Below are 21,209 nucleotides of genomic sequence, written 5' to 3'. Positions count from 1 at the left end.
TTCAACTCCCACTCTTTATTGGGACAAAGGAAGAAGGCAGACCAACACCACAGGCCCACCCGCCAGGGGTGTCCAGACTTCAGCACCTAGTACAGCATGAGTATATCATAAATACAGGCAACATGGGATGGGTGAAGTGGGGAAAGTTTCCATACACAGGAAGAAGCCTAGAGGCCCTTCTAGTCTTGGAAACTGAGGCATATACTGTACTGGCATAGTCTACTTAGAGATGAAAAAGATAGAGGAGGGCTAGATTTCCATTTTGCAGATAGGGAGCTATTCCCTACTGCGGATTGGAAAGAGAAAAGAGATTGCATGGAGGGAAATGCCTTTTTATACATTTGGAAGAAGAACAGATTTCACCTTATAGATGGGTATGGGAGGGAAGGAGAAAGTTTATTTTACATGTTAGCAGAAATGGATGTGGGAGGAAAGTGTCATTTTGTAGACAGGGAAAGTACTTCGAGCATGATCAGTTTATATGGAGGAGTGTTCACAGGCCATCCCATTCCCAGGTGACAGAAGGGAGAGAGGTGCAGGAAAGGAAAAGGTCCTAGGCCTAGAGAACAAGAGAGGTGTACCCCACAGGCACCAGCCCCTCCACTCCATCCTTCCTGCAGCGGAGCCAGTCCTCATCCACGGTGGCGATGACACGCAGCACTTCCCCATGCCGGAAGCTCAGCTGGTCAGGTCCGGCAGCATTGTGGTCACAGAGAGCTCGGACTGCCCTGTGAGGAGCCAGAGGGAGATGCTGGGCTGAAGTGAGGCAGGGATGCCCAGCTGTCCCCAGCCTCACCTTCCCACTGTATGGTATGTCCCTGTTGGTTCAGCTCAGTAAACATCAGTTGGGCTCTGGAAGAGACATGGGGACCATCTATCAACATATTGATTCTATTTGGGGCCCCAGCCCTCTCCTGAGCTCCAAATCCACTCTTTAGCTGCTTATTTGATGCAATTTGCACTTCTCTGGTGCTTCAAATTCAACATATGCAAACTAAATGACTCATCTTAACCCTCCAAACCAGTCCCCTTGTGTCCGCTATAGTGGTAAATGGCATCACCTTCCACCCAGTTGCTCCTGGCAAAATCCAGGCTGTTTCAGCCTTTACATCCAATCAATCACCAAAACCTGTTTGGTGTTTGTATCTCCCACCACTCCACTTATCTTTCTCTTCAACCCCACTACCATTGTCCTCATTTAGGCCTCTATACTCTTTCTCTGGACCACTGGCATATGATCTAACTGGTGTGCCTGAATCTTGACAACCCTCTCCAGCTCCATTCTCCAAACAGCAGTCAGAGAGCTGTTTAAGTCTAAAATTTAAAACAAGCAAGCCTATTATCACCAGACCCTTCAATGGCTCCCACTGCCTTGGAGTGATGTACAGGTTTCTTAGCTGGCCTACTGAAGCCATCAACCTCCCTAACACTGCTGCCAGAATCCTCCACTCCAGCCACAACTAATCATGTACTCATAGTTCCTCACTTACCACACCTGGACTTCTCTACCTTTGCATCCTGTTCCTCAGATGCATATCCCACACCATCACTAGGCCTTCTCTGAGTCCCCAGGCCTGGGGAAGAAGCCCTGTCTTTATGGCTCCAAAGAACTCAGTCTTCCTTTCCTAGAGTCTTTCCCACACAGAACTGTAAATGCTCGTTTATTCACTCGTATCCCCACTGGAATACAAGCTCCCTGTGGGCAGGGACTCCAACAGGTTTTCCTTTGCAGTCCCTTCCCCAGCATAATGCTAAGCACGTAGTAAGTAGTTGAAAAGTACTTGAATGGAAAATTAAGAAGCCTAATTCAATGGATTGAGAGAACCGAAGCCAGACCCTAAAGTCAACGCAGCCCCTCATACCAAATTAGAAGACCCCACTAAAGAGAAGAACAGTGCCCCAGTGGACACACGTGTGCATTCGTATACACATACAGTAATAAAAGTTACCACTAACTGGGCACCTTCTGTGTGCCAAATGCTTTTATATTGAATAAAATCACGTTTAGTCTTCATGAAAACCATAACAAAAGTATAAATTATCCTCTTTTTACAGAGAAAGAAACTAAGGTGCAGAGAAATTAGTGTCACACCAATAATAAATAGCAAAGATGCAACGCAAACCAAGCACTGTCTGACTCTACAGCCCAAGGCCATTTACACCGCCTCCCATCCACTCTGTGAAGACAGAAAAACACATAGGTATAATACGCACACTGCTTTCTCCCCGACCCTTCTTACCTGTGGGTCTGCGCTGTGCTGGGTGCCGAGACCTCAAGTTCCTTAGGAGAAGAGGGAGTCTTGGGAGGTGCCCCCCGCTTCACCAGAGCCAACACACTCACTGTTGGGGGCAGCCAGCTGGATGGTCTCCTGGAGGAAAGGATGCAGGGTCACAGAGGTCAACCCACCTCCATAAAAAGAACCCAAGTACTCAGGACTTTGGAGGGAGGAAGAGGCTGAGGGACACAACTGTGGTTCAAAAGAGGTCAGGAGTTGGTCACTGCTGACGGCAGAGTGGCAGTTGTGGAACAGTTACCTTTAGGGTGACTAGGGAGGTGACAATGAACATCTACAACACCCAAAACCACAAAGGGACCTATGGAACCAGCAGGCTTAGATCCAGAGGGTCACTAGAGAGTACCTTGAAGCCATTAAGCAGCTACCAATGGTCAAAACCTAGAGCAGGAGTTGGCAAATTTTTTCTTTTTTTCTAAGGGGCCAGAAAGTATTCTTGGCTTTGAGGGCCAAGAGGCAAAATGGACAATATTATGCAGGTATTTACATAACTGTTAAAGCTTAACGACTTAAGAATATAACCATTTTTACTTCAGGGCTGTAGAAAAGCCAGACTGTCAACCTCTGACCTAAAGGATCCCTACCGAGTTTCAAATTGGGGTGACTGAGGGAATTCCCTGGCGGTCCAGTGGTTAGGACTTGGCGCTTTCACTGCTGGGGCCCGGGTTCTCAATCCCTGGTCCAAGAACTAAGATCCCACAACCTGCGTGGTGTGGCCAAAAAAAAAACAAAAAACAAATTGGGGTGACTGAGGGCTCTGAGAGGAGGTCAGAGGTCATGGAGAGGACCAGGGACCCCATTACCTGGACTTTAGGGCTCCACTCTCAGTTTCTGTGAGGCCCCCAGGCACTCCAAACAGTCTCCCCAGCCATACGCCTCTGCCTGGTGCAGCTTCCTCTGCAGGCAGGGACCTCTCCTGTGCGACCTCAGTTGCAGTCCTGTGATGCCTTGATCCCCACCGGGGAAGAAGGAAGCCATCGGTGCCGCCAGAGGCGTAGACCCGGGAAGCCTGGGTCAGCTGCTCCCACCAGCTGCCTGGGGTAGGAGGGCTTGAGGGGGCCGAAGGGCCTGGAGGGGTCTCCCCAGAATTCCCCCGGAGGCTCTGGGCCAGCCGACCCCCCCAGTGCAGCATGGCTTGCACAGTCTGCTGCAGGGCTGGAGGTGAGCCTGGGGGGTCAGGGGCCTGAGGCAGGCCCAGGGGCAGGTGGTGGTGGTGCTCAAAAAGCAGGTCCAGGTGGAAGGTGAGCACCGACAACGGCTGCAGCAGGAGCAGCAGCTCCGTGGACAAGGAGGGGCAGCCGCCCCGGGCCAGGGAGAAGAAGCTCGTGGGCAGGTACAGGAGGGACAGCAGGCCTGGGGAAGATCAGGCTAACATCAGCCCCTGCTCTGGGCCTAGTCCAGAGCATCAGCCCACCAATCAGCAAACATCCTCCCAGGCCTCTTACTGTGCTGGGCACTGGGAAAGAGAGAGGGGGACACGGAGGGGTGCAGAGCTGCCACATCCCCGCCTGTGTGGAACCACGGCCTAGAGAGGGAGACACACGTAGAACGTGTGGTGACAAATATATAACGAAAAGGAGGACTTGAGGGCCATGGGAGCAAAATGGGCGGGCGAGGTGGGGAATGGGGGCGAGTTAGACTAGTTTGAGGTGGGGGTGGAGCCTCGCTGAAGAAGGACCCAAAGGATGAATGAAAGTTAATGAGGAGGCAGGAGGGGCAGGAAGCCCTATTCTAGGTGGAGGGACAGTAAAAATAGGGCCCTGGGGCAGGAAGAACAGGAAAGGAAGACTGTCACAGGACCAGGGAAAGCCCCAGACCTGAAGGCAGTGAGCAGAAGAAGGCAGAGGCCAGATAACCAGACTTTGGAGGTTACAGTGAGGATTTGGGTCGTTCCTCCTATGGACAGTAAGACTCCTTGAAAGAGTTTTAAGCAGGAGAGTAGTAAGATCTGGCACCAGGGGGAACCAACAGAAGAGATCCCTTCCCCCACCGGCCTCAGCCTAGCACCCCCATCCTCTCCCATCTGAGCCTCTGACCTGCATCTTCCTGGAGACTGGAAAACCACAGCTCCAACTGCTTCATGCTGGGGGAGAGAGGAGGGAACAGAAGTTCAAGGAGGTGGAGGACTCCAGCCCCCTGTGGGTAGAGGATGGGAGATGAGATTGGAAGAGGGAAGGCCATCTCTGGGGACATGGGGCACCCACCATGTGTCCCACCCATTGACACTCCTGCCGTCCCCAGGCCGTGGGAGGGATGCCAGAAAGAAGGCCACTCACTTGAGGAGGCCCAGGATGAAGGCGTGGAAGCGGCTACGGCTGCTTCTTAGCAGGGCCAGACGGCTGACCTGGCCATACAAGGTTCCGAGGGAATGGGCGCTGGAGCCTGAGGGCACAGGGCGCAGTCAGCCAGGCCCAGTCCCTGCCCCCGCCTGCCCAGCCCCACACTCTCCCCCCTTCACCTGGCTTCACAGACGCCTCCACCACGCTCCAGGGGTTGCTCCGGCGCTGCCCAGTGATGAGGTCTTTCCAGAAAGGCTTCAGCCCGTCGGCCACCAGGGCATGGAGGGCCGGACAAAGGGTGGTCAGCACGAGGTGCCCCACATCTGGACTCAGACGGCTATCCCCCAACTGGGCCTGGAGGCAGTGCAATGGGCATGGGTCCAGAGATACCTCCAGCCTTCTGCCCGCCGATTGTTCCCACGCCTCAGAGCTACATTCACCTCCTCAATCCCAAAGCCCTTCCCACAGGCACCTTCACCTTCTGCACTAAGTTCCGGGCGGCCCCAAAGTGCGAGATGATTTTATCCACTGAAGCGCTGACGGCTATCAGGAGACCTGGGTGGGGGCCAGGGAAGGGAAGAAGCGTCAAAGCCCCCTGTCTCTCCCTAGGCAAACCCCGAGGGACTTGGAGAGCCCGGTTTACACAATTTGATCCTGAGAGAGGAGGGCCTAAGTGAGGGGAAGTTGATTCCCAAGCCAAGGGTCAAAAGTCAGGGTGTCCTACCTTTTTTCTGCTCCTGCAGCTGGCCAGTCCCACTCTGGACTTCTGCCATCCACAGTCGGCGGTCCCCGGGGACACCGGTGAACGACCAGGAACTACGAACTGCGGTAAGGGAAGAAGAAGGCAGTGACACTTACCAGGGGTTACCCCAAGGACTCCAGGCTTCTGCACGGGTCATCTCCCGCGGGTCTGCAGCATCCCTGCCCTTCAAGTCTTGGGAAAGGGAGCACAGGGCTGGGTGGAGCATAGGGCAGCTCGACCCAGGCTCCCAGAGTGAAATCCTGCACATATCTCAGCACTGCCATCCTGCTCCCCACTTCCCGGTTCCTATTTCCCTTCCTCACGGCCCAGCTCCCACCTCCTCGATCCCGGAAGTCCCGACGTGGGGCAGCCGCGCTCACCTCCCGCCTGCCAGGCTGGGGCCTGTAAGGCGGGAGATGACAGGGCGAGGGAAGGGAGGGGCAGCCTTGTGCCCGCTGCCCGGGCCCTTGTCAGGTCTGCGGGGACCCAAGGAGCACGTGGGGAGCCTGGACCAATGGAAAGACAGACAGACGGGAAAGGGAGGAGAGACAGGGGGAGAGGAGACCCAAAGATTGGGAGGCTGGAAGGCGCCGGAAAGGGGAAACCGGGGTCCTGCGCCAGCATCTCGGAGGAGGGCGCCCGCTGCAGCCCACGTGGGGCTGGCCCCATGGAGAAGGAGTGACCAGAACCCCTTCGGCCAATGAGCTCAGCGAACTTCACCCTCTACCCTTCCCGAACAAGGTGGGGATCAGGCTCGAACGGCACTGGCCAGGGAATTCCACAGAGGGTGTGACCCAAAGTCCTTACCAATGGACTTGCTGGGACCCCCTTAAACGCATGGGAAGCCTGCTAAGCCCGTATCCACTATGCCCGGGCCTCGAGGGAGAGTGGCTGGGCCACGCAGCGGGGAAAGCAGCAACCTTCGCCCAGCACAGGTAGCCAGCAGGGCCAGACTCCCCAGTACCAATGAACTTAGAATCCGCCCAGGTTGAAGGGCAGGACCTAGACGGGTAAACCCGGAAAAAAACTGAAAAATCGGTCTGGGCGAGCATGGGTGGGGCTTTGGAATGGGCGGGGCAGCGCCGCCTGAGGCGTGGCCCGAGGGGCTGGCCCGGGTCCGTCTTACGTAGCCTGGGAGGAGGCGGTGGGCTCCTGGTCCAGCGAGGGGCCTTCGGCGGACGAGGTGGCCGTGGCAGCGGGGGGGCGGGTACCTGGCGGAGTGGGGAAGCCGCGGCAGGGAAGGTGCTACTTCTGGGAAAGAGCGGGGACAGCAGCAGTGCCAGCTCAGGGCTGGCCAGGCAAGGCAAGTCCCCCCTAGCCGGAGGCGAATAGGCCCCCACCGGGGACAGGCGGACAGGCAGCAGCTGCTCCTCTGGGGGACTCGGCGCCCCCAGTAGCCGCAGCCCAGCGCCGGGCCAGCCGGCCAGAGGCGCCAGGAGCAGAGACCCAACTGCGGCCGCGCCCCCACCCTCCAACAGGGGGCGCCCGTCAGCCGAGAACCGGAAAACCAGAGGCCGAGGGAGCAGGAGGGGACCGGCTGCAGGCGGGATTGGCGGGGCAGGTGCGGAGGGGAAGGAGGCCAGCGGGATGGGCAGCCAGGCAAGGAGGGGCGGGAGAAAGAGGGAGCATACAGTTAGTCCGTAACCCAAGGACCCACCCAGTTTCCCTTTCCCGCAGCGCTCCCTGGTAGAAGGGGACGGGAAGGATGGGTGACACAGAATGGAGGGGAGACAGGGGGTCGGGTTGGAAGCTTTAGGAGGTGTGGGCGAGGCCAAAGCCCCGCCCTCCTCTCCCTACCTCCTGTGGCCTCTTACCCTCAACGCCGGCCTGCGGGCCTGGCTCTTCCGGCTCCTTTGCGGCTGGGGCCTCCTCACCAGCAGCTGGGGTCCCCGCCCTGCCCTCTTCGGGCTGCCCCTCTGCTATGGGCTGCAGCCCAGGTCTGTTCTTCTTCCTCCGGGGAGGGACGGGTGGAGGTGGGGGCTGGGGCGGGACCAAGGCCCAGCCAGCTGGGGGGTCTCGGGGCGGGACTGGCGGGGGCGGGGCCCGGCTTCGGGACCTGAGTTCCTTGAAGGTGGTGACTTCCCGGGGAGGCGCCGGGGAGCCACCGAGCGACCCCGTGGGGGGCAGCTCGGTGTCTGGCGAGAAGACGATGAGCCAGTCACTGCGGTCTTTCTTGGCCTGCGGCACGAGGGGCAGCCCTGGGCCCCGCTTGCGCTTCTGGGCCAGCTCGTGGAAGGACGTGATTGTCCGGTGGGGCACCGGCTCCTTGCTGACGTCACTTCTCCATCCCCCATCAGTTTTCCGTGCATCTGTTTTGGAGCCCGTATCAGTTATTCCAGTATTGGTCTTCCAACCGGAGTCGAATTCTCCAGGTTCAGTTTTCCAGCTAGAGTTAGTATTCCCATTGACTTTCCAATCAGAGTTATTGTTCTCAGTGATTTTCCAGCCAGCTTCAGTTTTCTCTTTGTCAATTTTCCAAATGGGGTTGATTTTCCAACTGGGTTCGGTTTTCCCAGCATCGATTTTCCCATCATCAGCCTCTAGGAGGTCAGAGGTAGGGAGGTCAAGCTCCTCAGCCTCATCCTCTTCCTCTACTCCTGGGGAAAGCAGGTCCTGGCAGGTGGTCAGGGCATTGCAGTTGGAGTCCAGGCCAAGGCCAGGTGGAGAGGAAGCTTCAGAGCAGGAATCAGGAGAGCAACAAAAGCTGTCTGGGGAGCAGGCACCTGAACCTGCAGAAGCCGGTGGGGAGCCTTGCTCCAAAGGAATGATGCTGGGCTGAGGGTGGATATCCTCATTGCCAGGGAGGTCCCTGGAGTAGACCGAGATGGGGGACTCATCAGGGCTAAGATCTGAGGAGGAGCTGAGAGAGGAGGAGCAACCCGGGTCCGAGGGAGAGGCAGCCCCCTCTTCGTCCTGTGCTGGGTCCTGCCGGTTTTCTAGGTCTGGCCCATGCTCCTGGCAGCGTCGGCAGGGAACGGCTGGGCTGTTGGAATTGGCGTCCACCAAGGTCCCGCTGCAGGGGCCCCGGCTCTCCTTGCCCCCAGTGTCCCCTGGGGGGGGGGATGTGCTCAAGGGCCCCTCCCGAAGCTCCGGACGGCGGGACAAGTGCAGGCCCAGAGAGACATGCTGGAGGTGGATGTGGTTGAGGTTGCAGAGTAAAGCCCTCTGAGGGGACAGCATGGTGCCAGCGGCGACGGGATGGCCTCTAGAGAATGAGGAGGAGCAGGCCTCTCACATCCACCTACCTGGCAACCGCAGATGCAGCCCTAGAAGACAGGGATGGTGAAACCCAGCCAGTGAGGGAGCGGGCCGCGGGAAGGACATGGAGGTGACTGACGGCTCGGTGGGGGGGGGGGGGCCTGGAAAGGCGCCTTGGACAGTATTTAAATGAGATGCAAATAGACATCGACTGGCCATTAGTTTCCGCTGCAGTGTTTGCAGGTGGAGTCGAATGTAACCCCCCGGGAATGGGGCGGGGAGGGTCAAAGAATGCGGCTGCGCTCTCGATCTCCTTGGAGGTGCGGGGGCTTGTAGAAGAATGGGGCCCAGAATGGACTCCGGGTCCCCTCTGCTGCAATCTGGCCCCGCTCCCCAGCCTGCCCCTCACTCCCAGGGGAAGGGGTCAAGGGACGCCCCGCCCAGATGCTCTGAAATTGGGTGGTGGAGAGGCTTGTCTGGCTGGTTGATGCAGGAAAGGGGCGGGCGTGGGGGAAAGAACGGAGCAGCCGTCATGTCAACTCCTCCTGGCAGGCCAGCCAGCACAGACCCCGAGCTCCGGCCTCCAGCCACGGTGCACGTTCACCCTGCTCCGAAAACCAGCGCGTCTATCCATTCTCTCCGCACTTGTCTCTATCATCCAGCTACCACCCCACCCCTTCTCTATTCATTTTTTACCGCTAACCTCTCTTGCCCCACCCCGCGTGCCCCAATCCGTCCATCCACACCCACAGGACGAGCCATCCTCACCAGGGTCCTCCTGCAACCGCTCCAGCGTCTGCTCCTTCGCAGCTCAGGTCCCCGCCCGGCCCGCACAGACTGGAGGGGAGGGGAGCTGGGACAACCCGCCGCCAGTGCTGCGCAGCCGCGCCCCTTCACGCATGGGCGGGGCGTGACCCAAACCCAGCCCCCAGCGCTTGACGTCTCGCCTGTGTCACCCACCCAGGCCCGGCTCAATGGCTTTCGATGCGTCCTAAGCTTTCAGTCCCAAGGGGGTCCTGAAGCCAAGGCCCAAGGTCCTCGCTTCCATGAAACTGCCCCCCACGCTGCCCATTCTGGACAGAGCTGCGCCCCTGGCTGGTACAAGCAGGAACAGAAGAACCACAGGTTAGACAACAATTTATTGAGAGCCTCCCCTCTCCACCTTCACAGTCTCTAGGTTACTTTTTCCGCTTGTAGATCTTGTTTGCTAGCCCCAGGAAGATGGCTGGGGGCATGGGCGCAGCATACTGTTCAATGAGACCCATAATGCGGCTGTAACTGTGTTCCTCGTACTGCGTGAACACAGCCCGAAGATTCATCTCCTCGTATAGAGCCTTTACCCGGGCCACCTTCTCAGCCTCCTTCTGCCCATAGTTCTCCTGAAGGATTGGAGGCAGGAAAATGGGCTTATTAATCTCCCCCCAGCACCTCCAGGTCCCCTCTCCTGCCCCCATCCAGATATTCCAGAACATCTCCAATGCCATTCACTCCATTCCTGCCTCCAGTTTAAAGTGTCTCTTAGTATCTAAGATCTTGAACCTCCCCCTCCCCATCCCAAATGCTCAGATAGTGGCTCAGGCCTCAGTTTCCTCTAGCCCAGGGTTTCTCAACCCTTGGCACAATTGACATTTTGGGCTGGATAATACTTTGTATGGAAAGCTACTGTATGCATTGTAAGATGTTTGGCAGCATCTCTGGCCTCTACCCACTACAGATACCTGTGACACATGCGCACACACACCAAGTTATGACAACAAAAAAATGTCTCCTGACACTGCCAAACGTCCTCTGGGGGGGCAAAATCACCCCCACTGAAGAACCACTGCTCTATCCCCTTTTTCAGCAGCTCAGGGATCCACAGCCTTCTCAGGCACCTGCAGGATCTGGCGCTGTTCCGGAGAGGCCCGTTGCAGACACTGGACCACCAGCCAGCTGCACTTGTTGTCCTGGATGTCAGTGCCGATCTTGCCCGTCACACCGGGATCCCCAAAGAGATCAAGGTAATCATCCTGGGTGGGGGCGGGTGCAGAAAAGGAGGAATGAAGAGGCTCCAAGGCAGGGAAGGAGGAAAGTTGGAGCTTTTTCTCTGCCAGTGCCTCATGCCTTCCTACCTGAATCTGGAAGAACTCTCCCATCTCCAGCAGGATCTTCTTGGCATTGGCATGCTCCTTCTCCCCATCAATGCCCGCCTACAGTGAAAAGGGGATTAACAAGCCATACACCAGGGATGCCTTCATCTTCCTGGCCGCTTCATTCCACTAGGTCTTGCCCCAGTGCAGCCCCCAAATCTTCTCTCTTCTTTCAGACATCCCTGGCTTCCCTGATCTAGGAAGTCCTGACTGATGGTCCAGCCCCTATCCCACTTATTTTAGCTAGGTCTTCCTGTGAGTCATACCAGAGGTGAGTCCATTCTGGAGGCCCTCAGACTATCTCTTCTCTCACAAGGCTCAGTCCCTGAGTCACTCTGATCCTTCTTCCTAATCTTCTTGCCATTTCCAAATTCTTTCACGATGAAAAGGAAACTTGGGGAAGGTCAGCATAGACAGTTAATCCCACTGACCGCCTCCGAATCCAGTCTCCTCCCTCTCAGCCTGAATTATATCCTCCCCACTCCGATCCGTACTCAGGTGGAGGATTTACTGTTCCCCCTTGATGGGACATCCACATTCATATTAACCACTCAGTTAATTTTTACAATAGTCCCATGGGTGGGGATTTTTATCCTCATCTTACAGCTGAGGAAACCGACTCAGAGAGATTAAGTAACTTGCTCAAGATCACACAGCCATTCAATGGGGGCACCAGACTGTCCAAAGTTGTCTGCCCTGCGGCCTCCTATCCAAAAGCCCACATGAGCAGGGCAGCGAGGGTGGGGAGGCTCACTCACCATATACATAGCAGCAGCTACAGGAAGGTAAAAGGAGTAGAAAGCTGTCTTATACTTGACAATAGATTTGTACCTGAGTAGGGGGAGAAGATAAACTCTTCAGAAGGATAATGCCCCCACCCCAGCCCTCCCTCACTGTCCAGATATGGTTCCCATTGTCCCTCACCTCTTTTCAGTGAATCTGCCAAGATCTACATTGCCCTGGGGGGCCGTGATGAGGTCCAGGGTCTGTCCGATCTCAGTCTGATAAGAACTCTAAGGAAAAGGAAAATGGCCCATGACCTGGGCTTTCTCCAGGGGTGGAGAACGCTGAAATCTTGGGCCCTACATCCCATACCAGTTGACACCTGGGCAGTCAGAAAGACAGCAGGAGGGAGAGAGGGGCCCAAGACTCAAGGCCCATCCAGTCACACACACAGCCCCTTACCACTCCTCAGTCACAGAGACACAAAAGCCCCTCTCGCCACCACCACCCTCCCCAATTCCCTTCCTCAATTATTTCCCCATCCAGGCAAACCGAGGTATCTCCTGTGTCCCGAAACAAGCTAGACGAGAATGTCCTACAGAGGCCAAGGCTACTGTGGGCAGCCTCTGGGCACTAAGCCCTGGTCTGCAACACACCTGCAGGAAGAGCTCAATCAGGTTCATATAATAGGGCTGCTCCCGGCAGTAGAACTTCAGCAGGCGGTAGACACATGCTTCCAGAAGGAAAGCATCATTGATTGCATCCAAACCTATGCCTGGCTGTCAAGGACACAGAAAAACAAGCAATCAGTCTTTGGCCTAGACTCATACCATGAACCTGTAACTCTGAACACCTCCATAGGCTCCACGCGACCATCTCCCTGCGGCCTGTTCCCATATGCCCACCGCTACCCTCCCGCCCATTTTACCTTCTGATACCAGCAGATCTGGCCCCGTCGGGTGAGGGATGAATCCATGATGTCGTCTGACACCACGAAGAAGGCTTGGAGCTAGGAGAACAAAAAGTGGAATAAGAGCCCCAGGGCTCCTTATTACTGTTCCTTCTACCAGCAACAGAGCTGCTGCTTTTGAGAATCACTGAGCTGGTAAGGAAGGTCAGGATGAGGAGGCCGAGGACTTTTTTTTTTTTTTGCCACACTATGTGGCATGTGGTATCTTAGTTCGCCAACCAGGGACTGAACCCATGCCCCTGCACTGGGAGCATGGAGTCTTAACCACTGAACCAGCAGGGAAGTCCACCAAGGACTTTTCATCTGTGCTGTGGGACTTTGGAAAGTTACATGACTTTTTTGGCTCAGGCTTCCCAACTATAAAAAGGGACAAAAAAAAAAAAAAAGGGACAAAAACTCCCTGTTTTCAAAGTAAGAGACACAACAGATCTCTGACATTCTCCAGACAAGCAGCCCTAGACAATCCCTGGTATCAGGAAGATGATGAAACATCTTCATATACTGTACTCTCTTGCCAAAAACTTCAGTGAATGCTTCAAGTAAGATTTCTTCATGCAATTTGACTTTACATGACTTCTGGAACAAAAAAGGCTGTTCCTGTGTCCTCCCCGGGCACTCTGCTTACCTACTCCAGTGACCAGGAACAAGACCCCACCTCAGGGAGCTCATTTGGGAGCGCAGGTCTAATAGGATGGAACTGAAGTCTGACTTCTGGTAATTTTCACCCATGGGTCTTAAACATCATCAAAGGGCTTACTCTTCTGAGTGTCAGCCCACTTGAAGGTACCCAAACGTGCTGGTTCCCCACAGGACTGGGAACTCCTTGGAAGCAGGGCAAAGTGTTTGTCCCCCTGGCATTCCCAGAGCCCAGCACAGCATGGTCCCAGAATGGGTGTGTCATAAATGTTTGTCTAAGAAATAAATGAGAGAATGAAGCACTGTAACGTCCCCCAGGATACTTCTTGCAGTCAGGCTACACATTCCTGCTCCTTCAAACAGCTTTTGAAGACATGGTTTTTGTTTTTTTCTGGTGTTTTTGGCTGCACCACGTGGCCTGCAGGATCTTAGTTCCCTGACCAGGGACTGAACCCGGGCCCTCAGCAATGAAAGCACCGAGTCCTAACCACTGGACCACCAGGAATTCCCTGAAGATATCATTTTTAAACCTTCACCCCACCCTGATTCCTGTATGTGCTCTAGTGGATCTGCACTGCTCAGAGGAAGAGCCCAACACCACCCACCAGCTCATGTGTGGACAGTGCAGAAAGGGTTATGGCGATTGCTGCTCTTGTTCCAGGCGAAGTCCCTGGGGAAGGATGCATCCATCTGCACCTTGACCTCTGACTTCGCCCTGGGGTGGGACCTGGGTTTTCCACATTGGGGGCACACATTTTATTTACAATGTGTTTATTTGGTGTGGCATTGTTCCCCTGAAGCCACAGGTCCGCTGCCTCCCCTGAGTGATTACAAGGGCCATCTGGTTTCAACCAGCACCACTCAACCAAGATTGTCTCCAAAGGGCGTTCATTCTGTGGCCTCCCTCAATCTTCTCTGCCCCCCAACTGCACTTTCTATTTGTTAGGAGAACTTTAAATCTATAGGTATGGTACCACAGTACTGGGTTGAGTTTTTTTAGTCATCTTCCCAGGTATATGCTACAGTGGGAAGAACGGGAAATATACCACATTACCTATGTAGCATCCTTACCAAAATGTTTACCCTGATTATTTCCTCATGATATTAATCAGACTGGATTGTGAGATACTCTACCAAATAATTGGCCTGGACTTTTAAAAAAGTCATTTGTGATAGAGGAAGTATTCTAAAGATTGGAGAAAAACTACCAAATGCAATACATTACTCCTGCTTGGATCCTGGATGTTAAAAAAAAAAACCTACAGTGGACAATTGGGGTGGAATTACAAGTATTTAAATATGGAATATACATTAGATCATATTTTAGTACCAATGTTAAATATCTTGGATGTTGCTATGATCTGATGTGTCCCCCACCAAAATTCATATGTTAAAATCCTAACCTTCAAAGATGATGGTATTAGAAGGTGGACCCTTTGGGAGGTGCTTAGGTCATGAGCGTGGAAGCCTCGTGAAAGGGATTAGTGCCATTATGAAAGAGACCCCACAGAGCTCCCTTGCCCCTTCCACCTGAGGACATAGCAAGGAGATGCTGGCTATGAACCAGAAAGAAAGCCTTCAGCCGACCATGCTGGTGCCTTGATCTTGGACCTCCCAGCCTTCAGAGCTGTGAGATATAAACTTCTGTTGTTTATAAGTTACCCAGCCTGTGGTATTTTGTTGTAGCAGCCCAGACAAAGATGTGGTAACAGTATTATGGTTACATAGACAAATGTCCTCATTTTTAGGAAGTAAATGCTGAAATAGAAAAATAAGAGGTTGAAGGAGATGAGGTAGAAGTGAAAGGAAGATAGAAGCAGAAATTATAACAAAAATCATCCAAAACAATGGTGGACAGCTCAAATGGAATCTTGGGGAAGTGACAGCAGTACAGCTGCGTTTAAGAAAACACGGGGGGAGGGCTTCCCTGGTGGCGCAGTGGTTGAGAATCTGCCTGCCGATGCAGGGGACACGGGTTCGTGCCCCGGTCTGGAAAGATCCCACATGCCGTGGAGCGGCTGGGTCCGTGAGTCATGGCCGCTGAGCCTGCGCGTCCGGAGCCTGTGCTCCGCAATAGGAGACGCCACAACAGTGAGAGGCCCATGTACGGCAAAAAAAAAAAAAAAAAAAAAAGAAAAGAAAACACGGGGGGGACTTCCCTGGTGGCAAAGTGGTTAAGAATCCGCCTACCAATGCAGCGCACGCAGGTTTGAGCTCTGGTCCAGGAAGATCCCACATGCCACGGAGGAACTAAACCCGTGCGCCACAACTACTGAGCCTGCGCTCTAGAGCCTGTGAGCCACAACTACGTGAGGCCATGACCCCACGTGCCACAACTACTGAAGCCCTCGCACCTAGAGCCTGTGCTGTGCAACAAGAGAAGCCATCGCAATGAGAAGCCCCCGCACCATAACGAAGAGCAACCCCTGCTCGCCGCAACTAGAGAAAGCCCACACGCAGCAAGGAAGACCCAATGCGGCCAAAAGTTAATTCATTAATTAATTTTTTAAAAAAAGAAAACATGGGAGTTCCCTGGTCGTCCAGTGGTTAGGACTCGGGGCTTTCACTGCCAGGGCCCAAGGGTCAATCTGTGGTCAGGGAACTAAGATCCTGCAAGCCGCATGGCACGGCCAAAAGAAAAAGAGAAAAACACCCCCAGGTGCACCCAGTGCAGCTGAGGTTAACAGCAACCGATTCTACCAGGTGAGCTATTGGCCCTTTGCACTCTCACCTCCCTCCACCCCACAGCTCCGCCCCTCTCCTCCCGCCCTTCCCTCCTTGCCCACCCTCTGTGTTTACGGGATCCTCGGCCCCTCCCAATCCCTAGAAGGGCACCAAGGGCCCTTCACCAGGGGCCCCGTCCACAGTGAGGCCATCGCACTTCTACCTCCTTGGAGGCAAATCCCTATTCTCCAGCCCCATCTCTCTTACAGGCTCCAGATTGGAATTTCCAACACCTGCAGGACAGACAGCTCCACCAGATCTGCTCATACCGAGAATGCGGTGTGGCCCACTCATCTCGTCACATCCTCCCTCGGGCCAGCTGCTCCTCTCCGCAGGCCAGAATCACCCGTCATTCACCAAGGCCTGAGTGTCTTCCCTCCTGGGCTCACTGGCCCCCTCCTCAGGGCCTGGCACCGCCGCCCCCAGAACCTGGCCCTCCTGTCGCTAATGAAGACTTTAGGCCAGGCCAGCAAACCATACACCTTCAAGAGCAAAGTGAGCTTGGAGACAGGATGATGTGGGGATTGGAGCAAGAAAAAGACAGACCCACACATGTCCTGTCTTGGGAAAGTGGCCTCAATTCAACTTCAGCCAACTGTTGCTACATGGGACTCTGGACCCAGATCTAGCAATTTTCCGAATAATGCTAGAAATCTGGTGTTTTATGTGAAATCTCTTCTTTGTTAGATTTAGGGAACTTAATTTTAAAATATTTTCAAAAAACTACCAATGGGCTTCCAGTTTTCAATCTTTGCCACAGAATAACCTTGTAGAAGAATTATCTTACTTCTGCGGCTGTCCTTTGCTCAGAGGAAAGAGTTGACAACTTTATAGCCAGTTCCAAGGCCCTGGCCCACAGCAAGTCTACAGGTGAAATATGTACCTACTGGCAAGAGTTTCCCCACATTTGTTAACCCTTGGAGTAATTCACTAAGTCTGGCTGCAGCACACTAGAGGCGCAGAAACACAAATGACCAAGAAACCAAGTTTCAGGCCCATCCCTCCTTGCGCCACCCCATCCTACCCAGGGTACCCCCACTCTAGTAAACCTCATCTTCTCCTGCCCTTCCCCCTCCCTCTTACCAGTTCTACACACCAGCCCACGGTCAGGGCCCGCCGGAGACTATCAGCATCCTGCTTCCCGGGCTCCACCAGCTCCCGGAACGCTACCAGCACTGTCAAACCCCGATGGTACTTGCCTCCAATGGCATTGTACTCCAGGACCTGGGAGCAAGGGACAAGGCATCAGGGTCTACAGAGCAGCTATTCTGAGAGTTCTCATTGCCCTTTCCCACTTCCAACCACGAGACCTAACTTTATCCTCCTCAACCCCGACCCCTCCTTCAGGCAGCCTCTGGAATTACTATTCTCTTGGCTTCTTCCCAAATCCTGGAGCACAGCTAGAAGTTCTCCAGTCCCCAGGCTCTCTCTGCATTGTCTTCTTCGGTACACTTAAAGGCTCCATACTGGAGATTAAAATCTGCTCCCAAACCCAGCACAGGGCTTGAACTGGGTGAAAACCCTGTACGTGCTACTGATAGGGACAGACTAAAAGGACAAAGTAGGTGATTAAATAGTTAATCCCACTAGGGGACTGTAAGTAAAGAAAAAAAGTATGGGAGACCCCTGTAAATTAATGATCACTGAAGAAAGCATGTTCGCCTAACCACAAAACCAAGCAGGCCTGCTTAGCAACAAAACAATGCAACAGAGCATAAGATATGCCCCAAAACAATAAAATAATGGTGGCATGAGACCCACATGCTGCCCAGTGAGTTCAGTAAGTTAATGACCCTTAGAACATGCTCTCTGCACACACAAAAAACAATTTATGGAAAGGCGACATTTCAGTGTAAAAGACCCTCATTGTACTGAGGCCTTAAATAATTGTTCCATAGTGCCACAACAGTCCTGGCTTAAACATGTAGGGACAAGAAAACTCCCCTGCCCAACCCAGAGGAGGAGGTGATGATCAAAGAGGGACATCTACTCAAGAATGAGGAAGAAGGTGGTCTTGTCCTCCTCCCCACTCTTCCTTTGATTATAAAACTGTAGCCCACAAAGTTCTTGGGGTGCGGCACCCTCTCAACCCACCGTCTTGTAAGCCTCACAAGCGTTCTATTCTAATAAATCACTTCTTTTCTATCACTTTGCCTCTTGCTGAATTCTTTCTGCACTGAGACATAAAGAACTGGAGCTCCTCAGAGCCCCCAGAAACACCACCTAGCGGTTTCACTATGGGAATGGCTGGTGTGCTCACCTCTCTCCTTCACCCTGTCCCCAGTTCTCCAAACTTCCCCTTCACAGCGCATTCCTCTTTTCTCAGCCACCTCCTCCAACCCACAGTTCAACCTATCTGCAAATGAAAAGCCTCTTTCACTTTATTAAAGGCAAGCCCCCTACCCACAAGGTTGGCCAGAGGACAAGTTGGAGGGGACTGAGGTTGGGGAACCCGCCCCTCACTCCTCCAATGGCATCCCCTCCTGCTGAGCCTTCTCACTCTGCCTTTTGCTGCCCTGCTGTCAACCAGATCTAATTCACTGGGAAGACGTCCCTTTTAATCTCCATCCCAGTGTAGGCAGACTTCCTTTTCCTTAGTTCCCCTCAGACAAATGAGACAGCATTTACAAAAAGAATTACTAGATACTCCAAAAGAATAAAAGAATTAGGCAACTTAAGTATCCCAGCAGTAGCTCCTGTTCTAGAGCAGGGGTTTCTGATGATACACTAGCTTCACTCAGGCCCACTTCAGACTGCTTCCTCCCAGGTCCCTGCCAAGGTAGCACCTTATGATTTCTGGACACCTAATTCTCTTTCTCAACAAAACTAAAGACTTACCAGGTTCAAGGCCCTCCACCCCCATACAAAGCAGTCTGGCTGGCTCAGCAGAACCACAGGGCAGGATTGATCAGCTGACTAAAATATACCTGCCCAGGCCCCACCCCCTCCAGAGTGGACCCAGAGTCACTCAGATAAAAGCCTGCTCCCATACCTGTCAAAAGCCAGAGCTGGATCCCACACATGCACAGAGAGTGCAAAGGTTCACTCTCTCAAGTCGTAAACCCCTCACCTCCTTGAGTCGGGCAACAGCATCTCCTGTCTCTGGGTGTGCAATGTCCTCCTCAGTCAGCACCTTGACAATCTGGGAGAAGTGCTGGATGAAATCCTGCCTTTCTTGGGCATAAACATCCAATTTCTGGTCTCCATTCATTCTGAGGGAGGAGTAAAATGCTCTGACAAGAGGGAGGACAAGTCAGAAATCTAATCAGCTGCTCCCCTCCCCAAGGCCCCTCACCCCGCCAAACTCACCGAGGCTCCTCTGTCCACGCTTGGCACCAGCAGCGGGCACTGTGCCAGGCCCCCAGGACTGGGCACCCATACACCAGGGAGGGCCGCCGTAGGGAACCCAGCCACCTCTCCCGGGGCACCCAGCAGGGGGCTGGCAGCAAGAAGACCCCCACAGATCTCAGCCAGCGGGACAGGGGCAGCATGGGGGGTGGCATAGGGAGGGGGCATCGAGCACTCCCTGCAGGAGCAAGCACCAAAGGCAGATGCACGTTGTCAGCTCCCCGGGTCACCCTCCAACCTTTTACCTCCATACCCAGAATGCCCCACTCTCTTCTGGGCTGAGCTTGAGGGCATTTACAGAAAGAAACGCAGGGAACAAAAAGTATGGCTGGGTGACCAAGACTCAACTGATCACACTTAAAATAAGACGACTAGAACTTAATGCCACCTAACTTTATCCTGTTGGGAAACCGTCAACGCCTCCTCCAGGGAGCCTCTGGAATTGCTACACTCTTGGCTTCTTCCCCCAAGTTCTGGAGCACATGATAGAAGAGCCCAGAGTAAAGGACCTCAGGACTGGGGGCTGGGAGGACCCTTAAATCACCCTATTTTATGGAGGTCAAACTGAGGCTCTAGGAGATAGGAATATACCTGGGGAGTGTCAGCGCCAAATCTAGAACACAGGTCTCCCCTGGTAGGCGGGGAGAGGGGAGCGCAGGCTCTGAGATGCCTCAAGAAGATAAGTGAAAGCGGAACCCCTGGGTGCTATGGACATGTAGCCTGGGGCTCTGGGACTGGGCGTCCTGAGCCTCACAGAACTGGGACTGCGCAGACAGCCTCGGAGCAACACTGGGTGGGTAGGTGGGGAGGGTTCACAGCAGAAGAGCAAAGCAGGGTGCGGTTATCCTGTGGGGTTCCAGGAAAGTACATGGCAGAGTTCAGGAGTTTCTGCACATCCACAGTGTCAGTCGGGCCCACCAACCCCCAAAACGGGGGAACTCTAACACAACAGACTGGACCTCCTGTGCCTTAAAGTATCGCTACAGAGGTAAGGCCGAGTTTCTAACCCCTGCCAGCCCTCGACCTCTCTCACCTGTTCCTGGACGCCAGTTGCTGCTCCAGATTGTTGGCTGGGTACTCCTAAAAGCCGGACCGCTCGGCGCTCAGCTCCCTGGGACTAGTAGTTCTCGATCTCCTTTCACTCTAGGCAGAAATGCTTCATTAGACTACAATTCCCGACATGCCATAGGAGGGACAAGGACCACGCGATCTAGCGCTGGCTGGCTGGGCGGAGACGAGCCACACTGATTGGCTGCTTCCCCTCGTATGAGCATGAGGTCCTGTAACCAAAAGCCAATGGAAGGGCTGCGCTCAGGGCCAGAAGTTAGGAGGAGCTGGAGTGGGCGAAGGGTGGGGTGAGGATGGAGGCAGCCGAGGTGAAAGAGAAACCGTATGGGAATTCCCTGCACCCTAGCTCCGAGGTGTCACCTTTACTACGTACTTAAATTTTCATTATCTTCCTGTGCAGTTGAGTGGCACATTACTAAAAACCCAGCCGGACCAGCTTGGTCACTTACAGGTTGTCTAACAGGCAAATCATTTAACTTCTCTGAGCCTCAGTTGACTTCCTTGAGACTATCTTCCCTCATGTGTTACATGAGGATAACACTGTGATATAAAGTATATAAAGTGCTTTAAGTGCTCAAGAAAGATAAGACTCAGCAGGAACTAGAAACTTTACCCTTACACACACACACAAACACTGCTTACCCACCCATCATGGGTAAATATAAAAGTTAAAACCATGAGGGCTTCCCTTGTGGCGCAGTGGTTGAGAGTCCGCCTGCCGATGCAGGGGACATGGGTTCGTGCCCCGGTCCGGGAAGATCCCACATGCCGCATAGCAGCTGGGCCCGTGAGCCATGGCTGCTGAGCCTGTGCGTCTGGAGCCTGTGCTCCGCAACTGGAGAAGCCACAACAGTGAGAGGCCTGCGTACCGCAAAAAAAAAAAAAAAAGTTAAAACCATGAAAGGCTTAGAAGAAAACATAAGGGTAAGCCTTCATACCTTGGATTTGGCAATAGATTCTTAGATGTGACACCAAAAGCATAAGCAACAACAACAACAAATAGATAAGTTGGACTTCATCAAAATTAAGATCTTTCGTACGTCAAAGAACACTATCACAGGGTGAAAAAAAAGCCTACAGAATGGGAGAAAATATTTG

The 21,209-nt window shown here is 53.8% G+C and overlaps 2 protein-coding genes and 1 pseudogene across 17 annotated transcripts; 1 reads left to right on the top strand and 2 right to left on the bottom strand.

The window, feature by feature from the left end:
• RUSC1 (RUN and SH3 domain containing 1) lies at nt 1-9,428 on the bottom strand. Of its 15 annotated transcripts, none has more exons than XM_067037712.1 (11): nt 9,282-9,390; nt 7,130-8,581; nt 6,442-6,852; nt 5,298-5,396; nt 5,052-5,128; nt 4,753-4,927; nt 4,571-4,676; nt 4,331-4,377; nt 3,098-3,647; nt 2,241-2,369; nt 1-852 (listed from the first exon to the last, which is right to left on the bottom strand). In XM_067037712.1, the coding sequence occupies exons 2-11, from the start codon at nt 8,493-8,495 to the stop codon at nt 708-710; spliced, it is 3,105 nt and encodes a 1,034-aa protein (XP_066893813.1). In that variant the 5' UTR covers nt 8,496-8,581; nt 9,282-9,390; the 3' UTR covers nt 1-707. The 15 variants fall into 15 exon arrangements, with proteins under 15 accessions (XP_066893813.1, XP_066893804.1, XP_066893832.1 ...); XM_067037703.1 differs by having other exon boundaries at nt 1-728; XM_067037731.1 differs by lacking the exon at nt 6,442-6,852 and having other exon boundaries at nt 1-728; nt 5,046-5,128; nt 9,282-9,428.
• Nucleotides 8,783-9,690, top strand: LOC131758352 (putative uncharacterized protein RUSC1-AS1; annotated as a pseudogene).
• FDPS (farnesyl diphosphate synthase) lies at nt 9,634-20,201 on the bottom strand. Of its 2 annotated transcripts, none has more exons than XM_059055162.2 (10): nt 20,077-20,201; nt 18,766-18,928; nt 16,779-16,919; nt 12,294-12,374; nt 12,022-12,144; nt 11,567-11,655; nt 11,401-11,473; nt 10,625-10,702; nt 10,388-10,522; nt 9,634-9,892 (listed from the first exon to the last, which is right to left on the bottom strand). In XM_059055162.2, exons 2-10 carry the CDS (start codon nt 18,904-18,906, stop codon nt 9,692-9,694), a joined length of 1,062 nt encoding a protein of 353 aa, XP_058911145.1. In that variant the 5' UTR covers nt 18,907-18,928; nt 20,077-20,201; the 3' UTR covers nt 9,634-9,691. The 2 variants fall into 2 exon arrangements, with proteins under 2 accessions (XP_058911145.1, XP_058911139.1); XM_059055156.2 differs by having other exon boundaries at nt 19,005-20,101.
• Nucleotides 20,202-21,209: the final 1,008 nt, after the last annotated feature.

Source organism: Kogia breviceps, chromosome 1 (assembly GCF_026419965.1).
Source record: "Kogia breviceps isolate mKogBre1 chromosome 1, mKogBre1 haplotype 1, whole genome shotgun sequence".
NCBI lineage: Eukaryota > Metazoa > Chordata > Mammalia > Artiodactyla > Physeteridae > Kogia > Kogia breviceps.
This window is presented reverse-complemented; position numbering and strand designations above follow the sequence as displayed.

Excerpts from the sequence above, each read along its gene's own strand:
- RUSC1 (XM_067037699.1), bottom strand. The coding sequence starts at position 8,495 with ATGCTGTCCCCTCAGAGGGCTTTACTCTGCAACCTCAACCACATCCAC. Across the intron at positions 4,928-5,045 it reads ACTTAGTGCAGAAGGTGAAG|GCCCAGTTGGGGGATAGCCG; the intron begins GTGCCTGTGGGA and ends CACTGCCTCCAG. Across the intron at positions 3,648-4,330 it reads CAGTCTCCAGGAAGATGCAG|GCCTGCTGTCCCTCCTGTAC; the intron begins GTCAGAGGCTCA and ends GATCTTCCCCAG.
- FDPS (XM_059055156.2), bottom strand. The coding sequence starts at position 19,294 with ATGGAGGTAAAAGGTTGGAGGGTGACCCGGGGAGCTGACAACGTGCAT. Across the intron at positions 16,920-18,765 it reads CTGTTGCCCGACTCAAGGAG|GTCCTGGAGTACAATGCCAT; the intron begins GTGAGGGGTTTA and ends CCTTGCTCCCAG. Across the intron at positions 10,703-11,400 it reads TAGCTGCTGCTATGTATATG|GCGGGCATTGATGGGGAGAA; the intron begins GTGAGTGAGCCT and ends TTTTCACTGTAG.